The sequence below is a fragment of the Macaca nemestrina genome, chromosome 19 (genome assembly GCF_043159975.1).
Source record: "Macaca nemestrina isolate mMacNem1 chromosome 19, mMacNem.hap1, whole genome shotgun sequence".
Lineage (NCBI taxonomy): Eukaryota > Metazoa > Chordata > Mammalia > Primates > Cercopithecidae > Macaca > Macaca nemestrina.
Window position 1 is genome coordinate 44,811,012 of NC_092143.1, and position 14,897 is coordinate 44,825,908.

The 14,897-nt window shown below is 55.6% G+C and overlaps 2 protein-coding genes and 1 pseudogene across 4 annotated transcripts in view; 2 read left to right on the forward strand and 1 right to left on the reverse strand.

Moving 5' to 3' along the window:
• The window catches only part of LOC105489360 (katanin catalytic subunit A1 like 2), a 277,022-nt gene that overhangs the window by 107,057 nt on the left and 155,068 nt on the right, over nucleotides 1–14,897 (reverse strand). The window lies entirely within an intron of this gene.
• LOC139360133 (elongin-A3-like) lies at nucleotides 3,169–5,034 on the forward strand (annotated as a pseudogene).
• On the forward strand, nucleotides 9,548–11,419 carry LOC139360134 (elongin-A3-like). The gene is made up of 2 exons (XM_071085851.1): nucleotides 9,548–11,074; nucleotides 11,237–11,419. The coding sequence occupies exons 1-2, from the start codon at nucleotides 9,548–9,550 to the stop codon at nucleotides 11,372–11,374; spliced, it is 1,665 nt and encodes a 554-aa protein (XP_070941952.1). The 3' UTR covers nucleotides 11,375–11,419.

Below are 14,897 nucleotides of genomic sequence, written 5' to 3' on the forward strand. Positions count from 1 at the left end.
GTAATCACAGGTCCGCGTGCCAGATATGACACACGCGAGCGCACACACACGCACACACGCACACACGCCCCACACACTCACACACACACAGACCCCCTTGCGTATATCTCATTCTTATGGGTGTACCAATAGTGAGGGGCAGAGAGAAAGACACAAAGACCTAAGCCGCAAGGCAAAACCGAGCAAGGGCAGTCCAAGAGATCAAAGTCCTGTGCCCTGGGCTGTCAGCAGAATGGGTGCTGGGAAGCTAGCTTCTGGAAGCAGGCACCTGAGTGGATGCAGGTGCAAGTGAGAAGAGGCCTTCAAGCCTGAAGGACACGTATGGAGACAGGACAGGGAGCCACAGAGACACTGCCCTTAAGGAAGACAGAAAAGCATTCGTTCCGGGGAAGGGGACATGATCCAATCAGCGACGGTGTAAAACTCAGACAAGTCCGGGCACGGTGACCCACGCCTGTAATCCCATCGCTTTGGGAGGTCGGGGCCAGCGGGTCACCTGAGGTCAGGAGTTGGAGACCAGCCTGACCAATATGAGGAAATCCCGTCTCTACTAAAAATACCAAACGCGCTCAGGCTTGCCGGCGAGCGCCTGTAATCCCAGCTACTCAGGAGGCTGAGACAGGAGAATCACTTGAACCCGGGAGGCGGAGTCTGCAGTGAGCCCAGATCCCACCATTGCACTCCAGCCTGGACAACAAAAGCAAAACTCCGTCTCAAAATTAAAAACAAAAACTCGGAAAAGCTCCCCCAGCAAGGGCCGGAGACAATGCCAGTCTCTATTTCTCGACAGCAATTCAAGAGAGAATCTCAGGCGGCCTGCAAACCTCACAAGACAGCAGAACATCCTCCCCAAGGCGGAGAAGCCACATGCTCTTTCTGGAGGTGGAGTAGCCACCGATCACCCTGCAGCCCCTCCCCACTCCCACCGAGAAACCCCAGTCCCTCGCAATCAAATCCACTGGCAACAACCTTTCTTCCTGGAAAACGTTTCCCCTGCCAAGATGGAAAACAAACATGATACAAGCAAATACAACTCAAAACACAAGGAAACAATTGGAGCAAGTTCTAGCCCCTCGTAGCTCCTCGATGCCCCCACAATCACGCTACTGCTGAAAACAGCGGCCGCACCCACTAAACTCATTCATGACTGGAGACCGTGACAAACCGTAGCAGATCACTGCTCCCACCGCGACACTCGCTCTCAAAAAGACACAAAGGAAACAAACCCCACACAAACTATAAACCTACCCCAAACAGAATTCAGAATCCACCGAAGGATCCTGCTGGTATATTACTACACTGACCCAGGGTAGTTCAATTCCCTTCCGACCTATTTACAAACTAATCCTCATTCTGGGAGCTCTGGAAGCGTTGCCAGTATTGCGCTGGGGTCCTCTTCGTGAGGGAGCTGGAAGACTGGAAACACGGCAAGCACATTTCCCTCTTTCTCTACATACCACGGAGGGGTAACACACACACACACACACACACACACACACACACACACACACTCTCACACACACACAGAGAGAGAGAGAGAGACAGAAAAGTCATGTGAGAATTTAAAAAGTAAGCCAAACCGCCATGGACAGCAGAAACAATAGCTGACATCATAGACATTTCAAATGGTTCTGTTTGCCTCATTCTGACTGAAAGATTAGAGTGGAATTCGGCTGCCCAAACCGTGGCACCAACATCACCTGCAGGCCAGAGCAAGCCTTTCTGAGGAGATTTTAAACAGCCGGTGGGAGCAAGATCCTGAAGCGTTTCTTCCAAGACTGCTAACAGGAGATGAAACGTGGCTCTGCCGGCAGGATCCTGAAGACCAAGCACGAGGCCGTGGCTACCAAGAGGTGGCAGCGCTCCATTCAAAGCCACAGAGGAGCAGTCAAGAGCAGAGGTCATGGCCACCGTTTGGGGGGGATGCCAGAGGGATTCGGCTGGTTGACTTTCTGGAGGGCCAAACCGTGATCACATCTGCTCACTAGGAGAGCGCTTTCAGAAAGTCGGCCGCCAAAGCTGGAGCGAGAACAGTCCTCACCAGAGAGTTCTTCTCCACCACGACAATGTTCCTGCTCATGCCTTTCACCCAACAAGGGCAGCTGGGCAAGACTTGCCGCGGGAAATCATGAGGCGTCCACCTTACAGTCCTGATTTGGCGCCTGCTGACTTCTTTTTGTTTCCTAGACTTAGAAAATCTGTAAAAAGCGCCCAGTTTTCTTCAGTTAACGATGGAAAAAAGATTTCATGGAAATCGTCACATTCCCAGGACCCTGGGGGTTTTAGAGGGATGGGCTAGAGGGCGGGGAAAAGACACTGCTTCCAAAAGCGCATTGAACTTGATGGAGCCGATGTTGAGAAGTAAAATACACCTTTTTCATTTTTCTCTCTTAATCCCACTTTTCTACGAATGTTGGCAAGTCCCCTCACGCCACGTCAATCCTAGGTAAAGGGTTGTTATCCTCTGTGGGTTCTTCTTTCTACCATTTTGTCTTGCGGTGTTGTCATTTTCGGTTTTACTCGCAAGAAGATTCAGTCATGTGTCTTTTGGAATCCACAGACGTGGAACCTGCGAACACGGAGGGCCAACGGTAGAACTCAGTGGGGTGTGTCCAGGCTGAAATTAACCTAAACAACTTGTGGGGCACAGCAGGCCACCTGACGTGGACCGTCCTGATTGGCCGCATTTTGCTGACGCAATGATTACGTATCGGGGCGGGGTAGCCCAGGGGCCAAGGGCGGTCAGGGCTTCAGCCCTGGGTGGGCCTGGGGCTGGCTATATAAGGCCGGGCTCTGGCACGGGAGCTCCACTCGGCCTTGGACGGCGCACCGCAGAGGTCACTCCAGGCTGTGGCTCCACATCCCGAGGACCAGAAGCGGGCCTGCTCAGCTGTCTGCAAGGACCGGCGCTCCAGACCAAGTGGCCGGCTGCACCGAGGACTGAGCTTGCTCCAGGTTGCCGTGACTCCACGCCCGAGGCCTGCGGTCTGCGAGGACCAGCGCCCCGGAACCAGTGGCCCGCTGCTCCGAGGAACGAGCTCCCTCCAGGCTGCGACTCCACATCCCGAACCGGGCAGCGAGGACCCGCGACCCCAGACTTCGTGTCCTGCCGCCCCCAGGACAGAGCCGCGACCGCCGGGACAGCCAGGCCTGCACAGCTCTGCTGAGATGGCGGCAGGCTCCACTACGCTGCACGCAGTGGAGAAGCTGCAGGTGCGGCTGGCCACTAAGACGGACCCGAAAAAGCTAGAGAAATATTTGCAGAAACTCTCCGCCTTGCCCATGACGGCAGACATCCTGGCGGAGACTGGAATCAGAAAGACGGTGAAGCGCCTGCGGAAGCACCAGCACGTGGGCGACTTTGCCAGAGACTTAGCGGCCCGGTGGAAGAAGCTGGTGCTTGTGGACCCAAACACCGGGCCTGATGCACAGGACCCCGAGGAGAGCGCTTCCCGAAAGCGCTATGGGGAGGCTCTTCAGGACCAGGAAAAGGCCTGGGGCTTCCCAGAGAACGGGACGGTCCCCAGGAGCCCACCTGACAGTCCTGAGCACAGACGGACAGCACACAGAACACCTCCGGGGCTCCGGAGACCTCACCGAAGGTCTCCCAGTCGCGAGCACAGAGCCCAGAGAAAGCGCCCCAGAAGGGCCCCAGCTGATTCAGGCCCCCATCGGGCCCCTCCATTGCACACCGCTCCCCTCCCGACGCCCGAGGGCCCTGAGCCGGCTGTGCCCGGGAAGCAACCCGGAAGAGGCCACGCTCACGCCGCTCAGGGCGGGCCTCCGCTGGGTCAGGGCTGCCAGGGCCAACCCCAGGGGGAAGCGCTTGTGAGCCACAGCAAGGGGCACAAATCGTCCCGCTGGGCTTCCGCGCAGAAATTGCCTCCTGTCCAGGAAAGCCAGTCAGAGAGGCTGCAGGTGGCCGGCGCTGATTCCGCGGGGCCGAAAACGGTGCCCAGCCATGCCTTGTCAGAGCTCTGGGACCCCTCAGCGGCCTGGATGCAGGCCAACTACGATCTACTTTCCGCTTTTGAGGCCATGACCTCCCAGGAAAAGCCAGAAGCACTCTCCGCACCAACGTTCCAGGAGGAAGCCGCCTTCACTGGACACAGAGTGAATGCAAAGATGCAGGTGTACTCGGGCTCCAGGCCTGCCTGCCAGCCCTAGGTGCTGACGCTGCGCCAGCAGTGCATCCGGGGGCTTAGACACAATCCGGACGCCCTCGGCGACGTGGGAGGGGTCCCCTACTCGGTTCTTGAACCCCTTCCGGAAGGGTGGACGCCTGATCAGCTGTATCGCAGAGAGAAATACAATCACGCACTCGCTGGGGACACAGATGAATTATGGAGGATTCATTGTCTCCAGGACTTCAAGGAAGAAAAGCCACAGGAGCACGAGTCTTGGCGGGAGCTGTATCTGCGGCTTCGGGACTCCCGAGAGCAGCGGCTGCGAGCAGTCACCACGAAAATCCGATCTGCACTTGAAAACAAACCCATCCGCCGACAGACAAAGATGATCTGTTTCAACTCTGGGGCCAAGACGCCTTATGATGCTTCAAGGAGGCAAGAGAAGTCTGCAGGAGCCGCTGACCCCGAAGAGGGAGAGATCAAGCCAGCCCCCAAAGCCGCGGGCAGCAGCCACGTTCCCTCCAGCCGGGGCAGCGTGGGCGGTGGCGATAGGGGCGGTGGCGGCCTGGTGGGCGGCGGGGACGGCGGCCACGGCGGCAGCAGTGGCAGCAGCAGCACGAGCAGCAGCAGCAGCAGCAGCAGCAGCAGCAGCAGCACGAGCAGCAGCAGCACGAGCAGCAGCAGCAGCAGCAGCAGCAGCGTCCTTCACCGGCTCCCTGAGAAGAGGGCCAACCCCTGCCTGAGCAGCAGCAATGAGCGCCCGGCGCCCGCCGCCAAAACCCGGAAACCGGCTGCCAAGAAAGTGGCCCCGCTGATGGCCAAGGCAATTCGAGACTACAAGAGGAGATTCTCCCGAAGATAAACTCAGGACTTGCCTTAGGGTTAAAATCTGGGGGGAGGAGGAACAATGCAAAGTCAATGCGGGTTGGGGAAAGAAACTTCCAGTGGACACCAGAACCTTTGGCTTGGTGCAAAGTTGAGCCTCTGCATTCTGCAGGTGTCAAGTGCTGGCCCTGTGATTTTGCCTCCCACACCCAGCCACTGCCTCCCTGCTTGGAGGCCACCTCAGAATTCAGAAGATGGGAACGCATTCGGGTCAACTCTACTTTGGCTGTTCACTGATCGTTTTTTGTTTTTTGTTGTTTTGAGAGGGAGTCTCGCTCTGTCGCCCAGGCTGGAGTACAGTGGTGCCGTCTCAGCTCACTGCAAGCTCTGCCTCCCGGGTTCACGCCATTCCCCTGCCTCAGCCTCCCCGTAGCTGGGACTACAGGCGTGCACCACCACGCCCCGCGAAGTTTTTGTATTTTTTAGTAGAGACGGGGTTTCACCGTGTGAGCCAGGATGGTCTCGATCTCCTGACCTCGTGATCCGCCCGCCTCGGCCTCCCAAGGTGCTGGGATTACAGGCGTGAGCCAGCGCGCCCGGCCACTGATCTTTTTCTAATTAACGACCTAGTTGCAATCATAAACTAGGTACCACATGTGAGATTTCCGTTTTTCCTTTCTTTTGAAATCAGCGAGTACATGAGGACTTCTTAGACACAAACTCTCAATCTGTTAGTTGGCACTGATAACTGCCACTCCATAAAATGTTTTGTGGTTGTCGTTGCTGTTGTTTTGTTTTAAAGAAACGGCCGGGCATGATCCTGTAATCGTGAGCCATCCTCCTTTGGGAGGCCGAGGAGGGCAGATGGCTTGAGCCCACAGGGTGGAGACCAGCCTGGGCCAAATGGAGAAACCCCGTCTCCACAAATGATACCACAATTAGCCTGGCGTGGTGGCACGGCCCCTGTGGTCCTCTGGTCCCAGCTTCTTAAAGGACTGAGGTGGCAGGATTGACTGAGCTGGGCGAGCGGAGGTTGCCGTGACCTTTCCTCATTCCACTGCACTCCAGCCTGGGTGACAGAACCAGAGCACGTCTCAAAGAAAACCGCTATTTCTTTGAAGAAAGGAATTATCGGATTTCATGAATAAATGCTAATAACTGGTACGATGGCGAAGTCAAAATAGTTTCACTAAGCACCGCATACAATCATTCCCAATCTTTTCACCCAGAGCCCCTATGAAAGGTTGGCGACACCTTAACCAGCTTATTGAGGTTCTGAATCAAGAAGTCTAAAGCTGCCAATCAGACTTTCTAATTACCATGAGATGACCAGGTTAACAACCTCGAGTTCACCTCATAGGAGCTTCTGCAAGCTTCGGGGAAGGTTTGCTTTCCAACTCAGGGCATTTCTTGGCCTCACGCGGGCTGGTAATCACAGGTCCGCGTGCCAGATATGACACACGCGAGCGCACACACACGCACACACGCACACACGCCCCCCCCCACACACACACACACAGACCCCCTTGCGTATATCTCATTCTTATGGGTGTACCAATAGTGAGGGGCAGAGAGAAAGACACAAAGACCTAAGCCGCAAGGCAAAACCGAGCAAGGGCAGTCCAAGAGATCAAAGTCCTGTGCCCTGGGCTGTCAGCAGAATGGGTGCTGGGAAGCTAGCTTCTGGAAGCAGGCACCTGAGTGGATGCAGGTGCAAGTGAGAAGAGGCCTTCAAGCCTGAAGGACACGTATGGAGACAGGACAGGGAGCCACAGAGACACTGCCCTTAAGGAAGACAGAAAAGCATTCGTTCCGGGGAAGGGGACATGATCCAATCAGCGACGGTGTAAAACTCAGACAAGTCCGGGCACGGTGACCCACGCCTGTAATCCCATCGCTTTGGGAGGTCGGGGCCAGCGGGTCACCTGAGGTCAGGAGTTGGAGACCAGCCTGACCAATATGAGGAAATCCCGTCTCTACTAAAAATACCAAACGCGCTCAGGCTTGCCGGCGAGCGCCTGTAATCCCAGCTACTCAGGAGGCTGAGACAGGAGAATCACTTGAACCCGGGAGGCGGAGTCTGCAGTGAGCCCAGATCCCACCATTGCACTCCAGCCTGGACAACAAAAGCAAAACTCCGTCTCAAAATTAAAAACAAAAACTCGGAAAAGCTCCCCCAGCAAGGGCCGGAGACAATGCCAGTCTCTATTTCTCGACAGCAATTCAAGAGAGAATCTCAGGCGGCCTGCAAACCTCACAAGACAGCAGAACATCCTCCCCAAGGCGGAGAAGCCACATGCTCTTTCTGGAGGTGGAGTAGCCACCGATCACCCTGCAGCCCCTCCCCACTCCCACCGAGAAACCCCAGTCCCTCGCAATCAAATCCACTGGCAACAACCTTTCTTCCTGGAAAACGTTTCCCCTGCCAAGATGGAAAACAAACATGATACAAGCAAATACAACTCAAAACACAAGGAAACAATTGGAGCAAGTTCTAGCCCCTCGTAGCTCCTCGATGCCCCCACAATCACGCTACTGCTGAAAACAGCGGCCGCACCCACTAAACTCATTCATGACTGGAGACCGTGACAAACCGTAGCAGATCACTGCTCCCACCGCGACACTCGCTCTCAAAAAGACACAAAGGAAACAAACCCCACACAAACTATAAACCTACCCCAAACAGAATTCAGAATCCACCGAAGGATCCTGCTGGTATATTACTACACTGACCCAGGGTAGTTCAATTCCCTTCCGACCTATTTACAAACTAATCCTCATTCTGGGAGCTCTGGAAGCGTTGCCAGTATTGCGCTGGGGTCCTCTTCGTGAGGGAGCTGGAAGACTGGAAACACGGCAAGCACATTTCCCTCTTTCTCTACATACCACGGAGGGGTAACACACACACACACACACACACACACACACACACACACACTCTCACACACACACAGAGAGAGAGAGAGAGACAGAAAAGTCATGTGAGAATTTAAAAAGTAAGCCAAACCGCCATGGACAGCAGAAACAATAGCTGACATCATAGACATTTCAAATGGTTCTGTTTGCCTCATTCTGACTGAAAGATTAGAGTGGAATTCGGCTGCCCAAACCGTGGCACCAACATCACCTGCAGGCCAGAGCAAGCCTTTCTGAGGAGATTTTAAACAGCCGGTGGGAGCAATATCCTGAAGGGTTTCTTCCAAGACTGCTAACAGGAGATGAAACGTGGCTCTGCCGGCAGGATCCTGAAGACCAAGCACGAGGCCGTGGCTACCAAGAGGTGGCAGCGCTCCATTCAAAGCCACAGAGGAGCAGTCAAGAGCAGAGGTCATGGCCACCGTTTGGGGGGGATGCCAGAGGGATTCGGCTGGTTGACTTTCTGGAGGGCCAAACCGTGATCACATCTGCTCACTAGGAGAGCGCTTTCAGAAAGTCGGCCGCCAAAGCTGGAGCGAGAACAGTCCTCACCAGAGAGTTCTTCTCCACCACGACAATGTTCCTGCTCATGCCTTTCACCCAACAAGGGCAGCTGGGCAAGACTTGCCGCGGGAAATCATGAGGCGTCCACCTTACAGTCCTGATTTGGCGCCTGCTGACTTCTTTTTGTTTCCTAGACTTAGAAAATCTGTAAAAAGCACCCAGTTTTCTTCAGTTAACGATGGAAAAAAGATTTCATGGAAATCGTCACATTCCCAGGACCCTGGGGGTTTTAGAGGGATGGGCTAGAGGGCGGGGAAAAGACACTGCTTCCAAAAGCGCATTGAACTTGATGGAGCCGATGTTGAGAAGTAAAATACACCTTTTTCATTTTTCTCTCTTAATCCCACTTTTCTACGAATGTTGGCAAGTCCCCTCACGCCACGTCAATCCTAGGTAAAGGGTTGTTATCCTCTGTGGGTTCTTCTTTCTACCATTTTGTCTTGCGGTGTTGTCATTTTCGGTTTTACTCGCAAGAAGATTCAGTCATGTGTCTTTTGGAATCCACAGACGTGGAACCTGCGAACACGGAGGGCCAACGGTAGAACTCAGTGGGGTGTGTCCAGGCTGAAATTAACCTAAACAACTTGTGGGGCACAGCAGGCCACCTGACGTGGACCGTCCTGATTGGCCGCATTTTGCTGACGCAATGATTACGTATCGGGGCGGGGTAGCCCAGGGGCCAAGGGCGGTCAGGGCTTCAGCCCTGGGTGGGCCTGGGGCTGGCTATATAAGGCCGGGCTCTGGCACGGGAGCTCCACTCGGCCTTGGACGGCGCACCGCAGAGGTCACTCCAGGCTGTGGCTCCACATCCCGAGGACCAGAAGCGGGCCTGCTCAGCTGTCTGCAAGGACCGGCGCTCCAGACCAAGTGGCCGGCTGCACCGAGGACTGAGCTTGCTCCAGGTTGCCGTGACTCCACGCCCGAGGCCTGCGGTCTGCGAGGACCAGCGCCCCAGAACCAGTGGCCCGCTGCTCCGAGGACCGAGCTCCCTCCAGGCTGCGACTCCACATCCCGAACCGGGCAGCGAGGACCCGCGACCCCAGACTTCGTGTCCTGCCGCCCCCAGGACAGAGCCGCGACCGCCGGGACAGCCAGGCCTGCACAGCTCTGCTGAGATGGCGGCAGGCTCCACTACGCTGCACGCAGTGGAGAAGCTGCAGGTGCGGCTGGCCACTAAGACGGACCCGAAAAAGCTAGAGAAATATTTGCAGAAACTCTCCGCCTTGCCCATGACGGCAGACATCCTGGCGGAGACTGGAATCAGAAAGACGGTGAAGCGCCTGCGGAAGCACCAGCACGTGGGCGACTTTGCCAGAGACTTAGCGGCCCGGTGGAAGAAGCTGGTGCTTGTGGACCCAAACACCGGGCCTGATGCACAGGACCCCGAGGAGAGCGCTTCCCGAAAGCGCTATGGGGAGGCTCTTCAGGACCAGGAAAAGGCCTGGGGCTTCCCAGAGAACGGGACGGTCCCCAGGAGCCCACCTGACAGTCCTGAGCACAGACGGACAGCACACAGAACACCTCCGGGGCTCCGGAGACCTCACCGAAGGTCTCCCAGTCGCGAGCACAGAGCCCAGAGAAAGCGCCCCAGAAGGGCCCCAGCTGATTCAGGCCCCCATCGGGCCCCTCCATTGCACACCGCTCCCCTCCCGACGCCCGAGGGCCCTGAGCCGGCTGTGCCCGGGAAGCAACCCGGAAGAGGCCACGCTCACGCCGCTCAGGGCGGGCCTCCGCTGGGTCAGGGCTGCCAGGGCCAACCCCAGGGGGAAGCGCTTGTGAGCCACAGCAAGGGGCACAAATCGTCCCGCTGGGCTTCCGCGCAGAAATTGCCTCCTGTCCAGGAAAGCCAGTCAGAGAGGCTGCAGGTGGCCGGCGCTGATTCCGCGGGGCCGAAAACGGTGCCCAGCCATGCCTTGTCAGAGCTCTGGGACCCCTCAGCGGCCTGGATGCAGGCCAACTACGATCTACTTTCCGCTTTTGAGGCCATGACCTCCCAGGAAAAGCCAGAAGCACTCTCCGCACCAACGTTCCAGGAGGAAGCCGCCTTCACTGGACACAGAGTGAATGCAAAGATGCAGGTGTACTCGGGCTCCAGGCCTGCCTGCCAGCCCCAGGTGCTGACGCTGCGCCAGCAGTGCATCCGGGGGCTTAGACACAATCCGGACGCCCTCGGCGACGTGGGAGGGGTCCCCTACTCGGTTCTTGAACCCCTTCCGGAAGGGTGGACGCCTGATCAGCTGTATCGCAGAGAGAAATACAATCACGCACTCGCTGGGGACACAGATGAATTATGGAGGATTCATTGTCTCCAGGACTTCAAGGAAGAAAAGCCACAGGAGCACGAGTCTTGGCGGGAGCTGTATCTGCGGCTTCGGGACTCCCGAGAGCAGCGGCTGCGAGCAGTCACCACGAAAATCCGATCTGCACTTGAAAACAAACCCATCCGCCGACAGACAAAGATGATCTGTTTCAACTCTGGGGCCAAGACGCCTTATGATGCTTCAAGGAGGCAAGAGAAGTCTGCAGGAGCCGCTGACCCCGAAGAGGGAGAGATCAAGCCAGCCCCCAAAGCCGCGGGCAGCAGCCACGTTCCCTCCAGCCGGGGCAGCGTGGGCGGTGGCGATAGGGGCGGTGGCGGCCTGGTGGGCGGCGGGGACGGCGGCCACGGCGGCAGCAGTGGCAGCAGCAGCACGAGCAGCAGCAGCAGCAGCAGCAGCAGCAGCAGCAGCAGCAGCACGAGCAGCAGCAGCACGAGCAGCAGCAGCAGCAGCAGCAGCAGCGTCCTTCACCGGCTCCCTGAGAAGAGGGCCAACCCCTGCCTGAGCAGCAGCAATGAGCGCCCGGCGCCCGCCGCCAAAACCCGGAAACCGGCTGCCAAGAAAGTGGCCCCGCTGATGGCCAAGGCAATTCGAGACTACAAGAGGAGATTCTCCCGAAGATAAACTCAGGACTTGCCTTAGGGTTAAAATCTGGGGGGAGGAGGAACAATGCAAAGTCAATGCGGGTTGGGGAAAGAAACTTCCAGTGGACACCAGAACCTTTGGCTTGGTGCAAAGTTGAGCCTCTGCATTCTGCAGGTGTCAAGTGCTGGCCCTGTGATTTTGCCTCCCACACCCAGCCACTGCCTCCCTGTTTGGAGGCCACCTCAGAATTCAGAAGATGGGAACGCATTCGGGTCAACTCTACTTTGGCTGTTCACTGATCGTTTTTTGTTTTTTGTTGTTTTGAGACGGAGTCTCGCTCTGTCGCCCAGGCTGGAGTACAGTGGTGCCGTCTCAGCTCACTGCAAGCTCTGCCTCCCGGGTTCACGCCATTCCCCTGCCTCAGCCTCCCCGTAGCTGGGACTACAGGCGTGCACCACCACGCCCCGCGAAGTTTTTGTATTTTTTAGTAGAGACGGGGTTTCACCGTGTGAGCCAGGATGGTCTCGATCTCCTGACCTCGTGATCCGCCCGCCTCGGCCTCCCAAGGTGCTGGGATTACAGGCGTGAGCCAGCGCGCCCGGCCACTGATCTTTTTCTAATTAACGACCTAGTTGCAATCATAAACTAGGTACCACATGTGAGATTTCCGTTTTTCCTTTCTTTTGAAATCAGCGAGTACATGAGGACTTCTTAGACACAAACTCTCAATCTGTTAGTTGGCACTGATAACTGCCACTCCATAAAATGTTTTGTGGTTGTCGTTGCTGTTGTTTTGTTTTAAAGAAACGGCCGGGCATGATCCTGTAATCGTGAGCCATCCTCCTTTGGGAGGCCGAGGAGGGCAGATGGCTTGAGCCCACAGGGTGGAGACCAGCCTGGGCCAAATGGAGAAACCCCGTCTCCACAAATGATACCACAATTAGCCTGGCGTGGTGGCACGGCCCCTGTGGTCCTCTGGTCCCAGCTTCTTAAAGGACTGAGGTGGCAGGATTGACTGAGCTGGGCGAGCGGAGGTTGCCGTGACCTTTCCTCATTCCACTGCACTCCAGCCTGGGTGACAGAACCAGAGCACGTCTCAAAGAAAACCGCTATTTCTTTGAAGAAAGGAACTATCGGATTTCATGAATAAATGCTAATAACTGGTACGATGGCGAAGTCAAAATAGTTTCACTAAGCACCGCATACAATCATTCCCAATCTTTTCACCCAGAGCCCCTATGAAAGGTTGGCGACACCTTAACCAGCTTATTGAGGTTCTGAATCAAGAAGTCTAAAGCTGCCAATCAGACTTTCTAATTACCATGAGATGACCAGGTTAACAACCTCGAGTTCACCTCATAGGAGCTTCTGCAAGCTTCGGGGAAGGTTTGCATTCCAACTCAGGGCATTTCTTGGCCTCACGCGGGCTGGTAATCACAGGTCCGCGTGCCAGATATGACACACGCGAGCGCACACACACGCACACACGCACACACGCCCCCCCCCCACACACACACACACAGACTCCCTTGCGTATATCTCATTCTTATGGGTGTACCAATAGTGAGGGGCAGAGAGAAAGACACAAAGACCTAAGCCGCAAGGCAAAACCGAGCAAGGGCAGTCCAAGAGATCAAAGTCCTGTGCCCTGGGCTGTCAGCAGAATGGGTGCTGGGAAGCTAGCTTCTGGAAGCAGGCACCTGAGTGGATGCAGGTGCAAGTGAGAAGAGGCCTTCAAGCCTGAAGGACACGTATGGAGACAGGACAGGGAGCCACAGAGACACTGCCCTTAAGGAAGACAGAAAAGCATTCGTTCCGGGGAAGGGGACATGATCCAATCAGCGACGGTGTAAAACTCAGACAAGTCCGGGCACGGTGACCCACGCCTGTAATCCCATCGCTTTGGGAGGTCGGGGCCAGCGGGTCACCTGAGGTCAGGAGTTGGAGACCAGCCTGACCAATATGAGGAAATCCCGTCTCTACTAAAAATACCAAACGCGCTCAGGCTTGCCGGCGAGCGCCTGTAATCCCAGCTACTCAGGAGGCTGAGACAGGAGAATCACTTGAACCCGGGAGGCGGAGTCTGCAGTGAGCCCAGATCCCACCATTGCACTCCAGCCTGGACAACAAAAGCAAAACTCCGTCTCAAAATTAAAAACAAAAACTCGGAAAAGCTCCCCCAGCAAGGGCCGGAGACAATGCCAGTCTCTATTTCTCGACAGCAATTCAAGAGAGAATCTCAGGCGGCCTGCAAACCTCACAAGACAGCAGAACATCCTCCCCAAGGCGGAGAAGCCACATGCTCTTTCTGGAGGTGGAGTAGCCACCGATCACCCTGCAGCCCCTCCCCACTCCCACCGAGAAACCCCAGTCCCTCGCAATCAAATCCACTGGCAACAACCTTTCTTCCTGGAAAACGTTTCCCCTGCCAAGATGGAAAACAAACATGATACAAGCAAATACAACTCAAAACACAAGGAAACAATTGGAGCAAGTTCTAGCCCCTCGTAGCTCCTCGATGCCCCCACAATCACGCTACTGCTGAAAACAGCGGCCGCACCCACTAAACTCATTCATGACTGGAGACCGTGACAAACCGTAGCAGATCACTGCTCCCACCGCGACACTCGCTCTCAAAAAGACACAAAGGAAACAAACCCCACACAAACTATAAACCTACCCCAAACAGAATTCAGAATCCACCGAAGGATCCTGCTGGTATATTACTACACTGACCCAGGGTAGTTCAATTCCCTTCCGACCTATTTACAAACTAATCCTCATTCTGGGAGCTCTGGAAGCGTTGCCAGTATTGCGCTGGGGTCCTCTTCGTGAGGGAGCTGGAAGACTGGAAACACGGCAAGCACATTTCCCTCTTTCTCTACATACCACGGAGGGGTAACACACACACACACACACACACACACACACACACACACACACACACTCTCACACACACACAGAGAGAGAGAGAGAGACAGAAAAGTCATGTGAGAATTTAAAAAGTAAGCCAAACCGCCATGGACAGCAGAAACAATAGCTGACATCATAGACATTTCAAATGGTTCTGTTTGCCTCATTCTGACTGAAAGATTGAGTGGAATTCGGCTGCCCAAACCGTGGCACCAACATCACCTGCAGGCCAGAGCAAGCCTTTCTGAGGAGATTTTAAACAGCCGGTGGGAGCAAGATCCTGAAGGGTTTCTTCCAAGACTGCTAACAGGAGATGAAACGTGGCTCTGCCGGCAGGATCCTGAAGACCAAGCACGAGGCCGTGGCTACCAAGAGGTGGCAGCGCTCCATTCAAAGCCACAGAGGAGCAGTCAAGAGCAGAGGTCATGGCCACCGTTTGGGGGGGATGCCAGAGGGATTCGGCTGGTTGACCTTCTGGAGGGCCAAACCGTGATCACATCTGCTCACTAGGAGAGCACTTTCAGAAAGTCGGCCGCCAAAGCTGGAGCGAGAACAGTCCTCACCAGAGAGTTCTTCTCCACCACGACAATGTTCCTGCTCATGCCTTTCACCCAACAAGGGCAGCTGGGCAAGACTTGCCGCGGGAAAT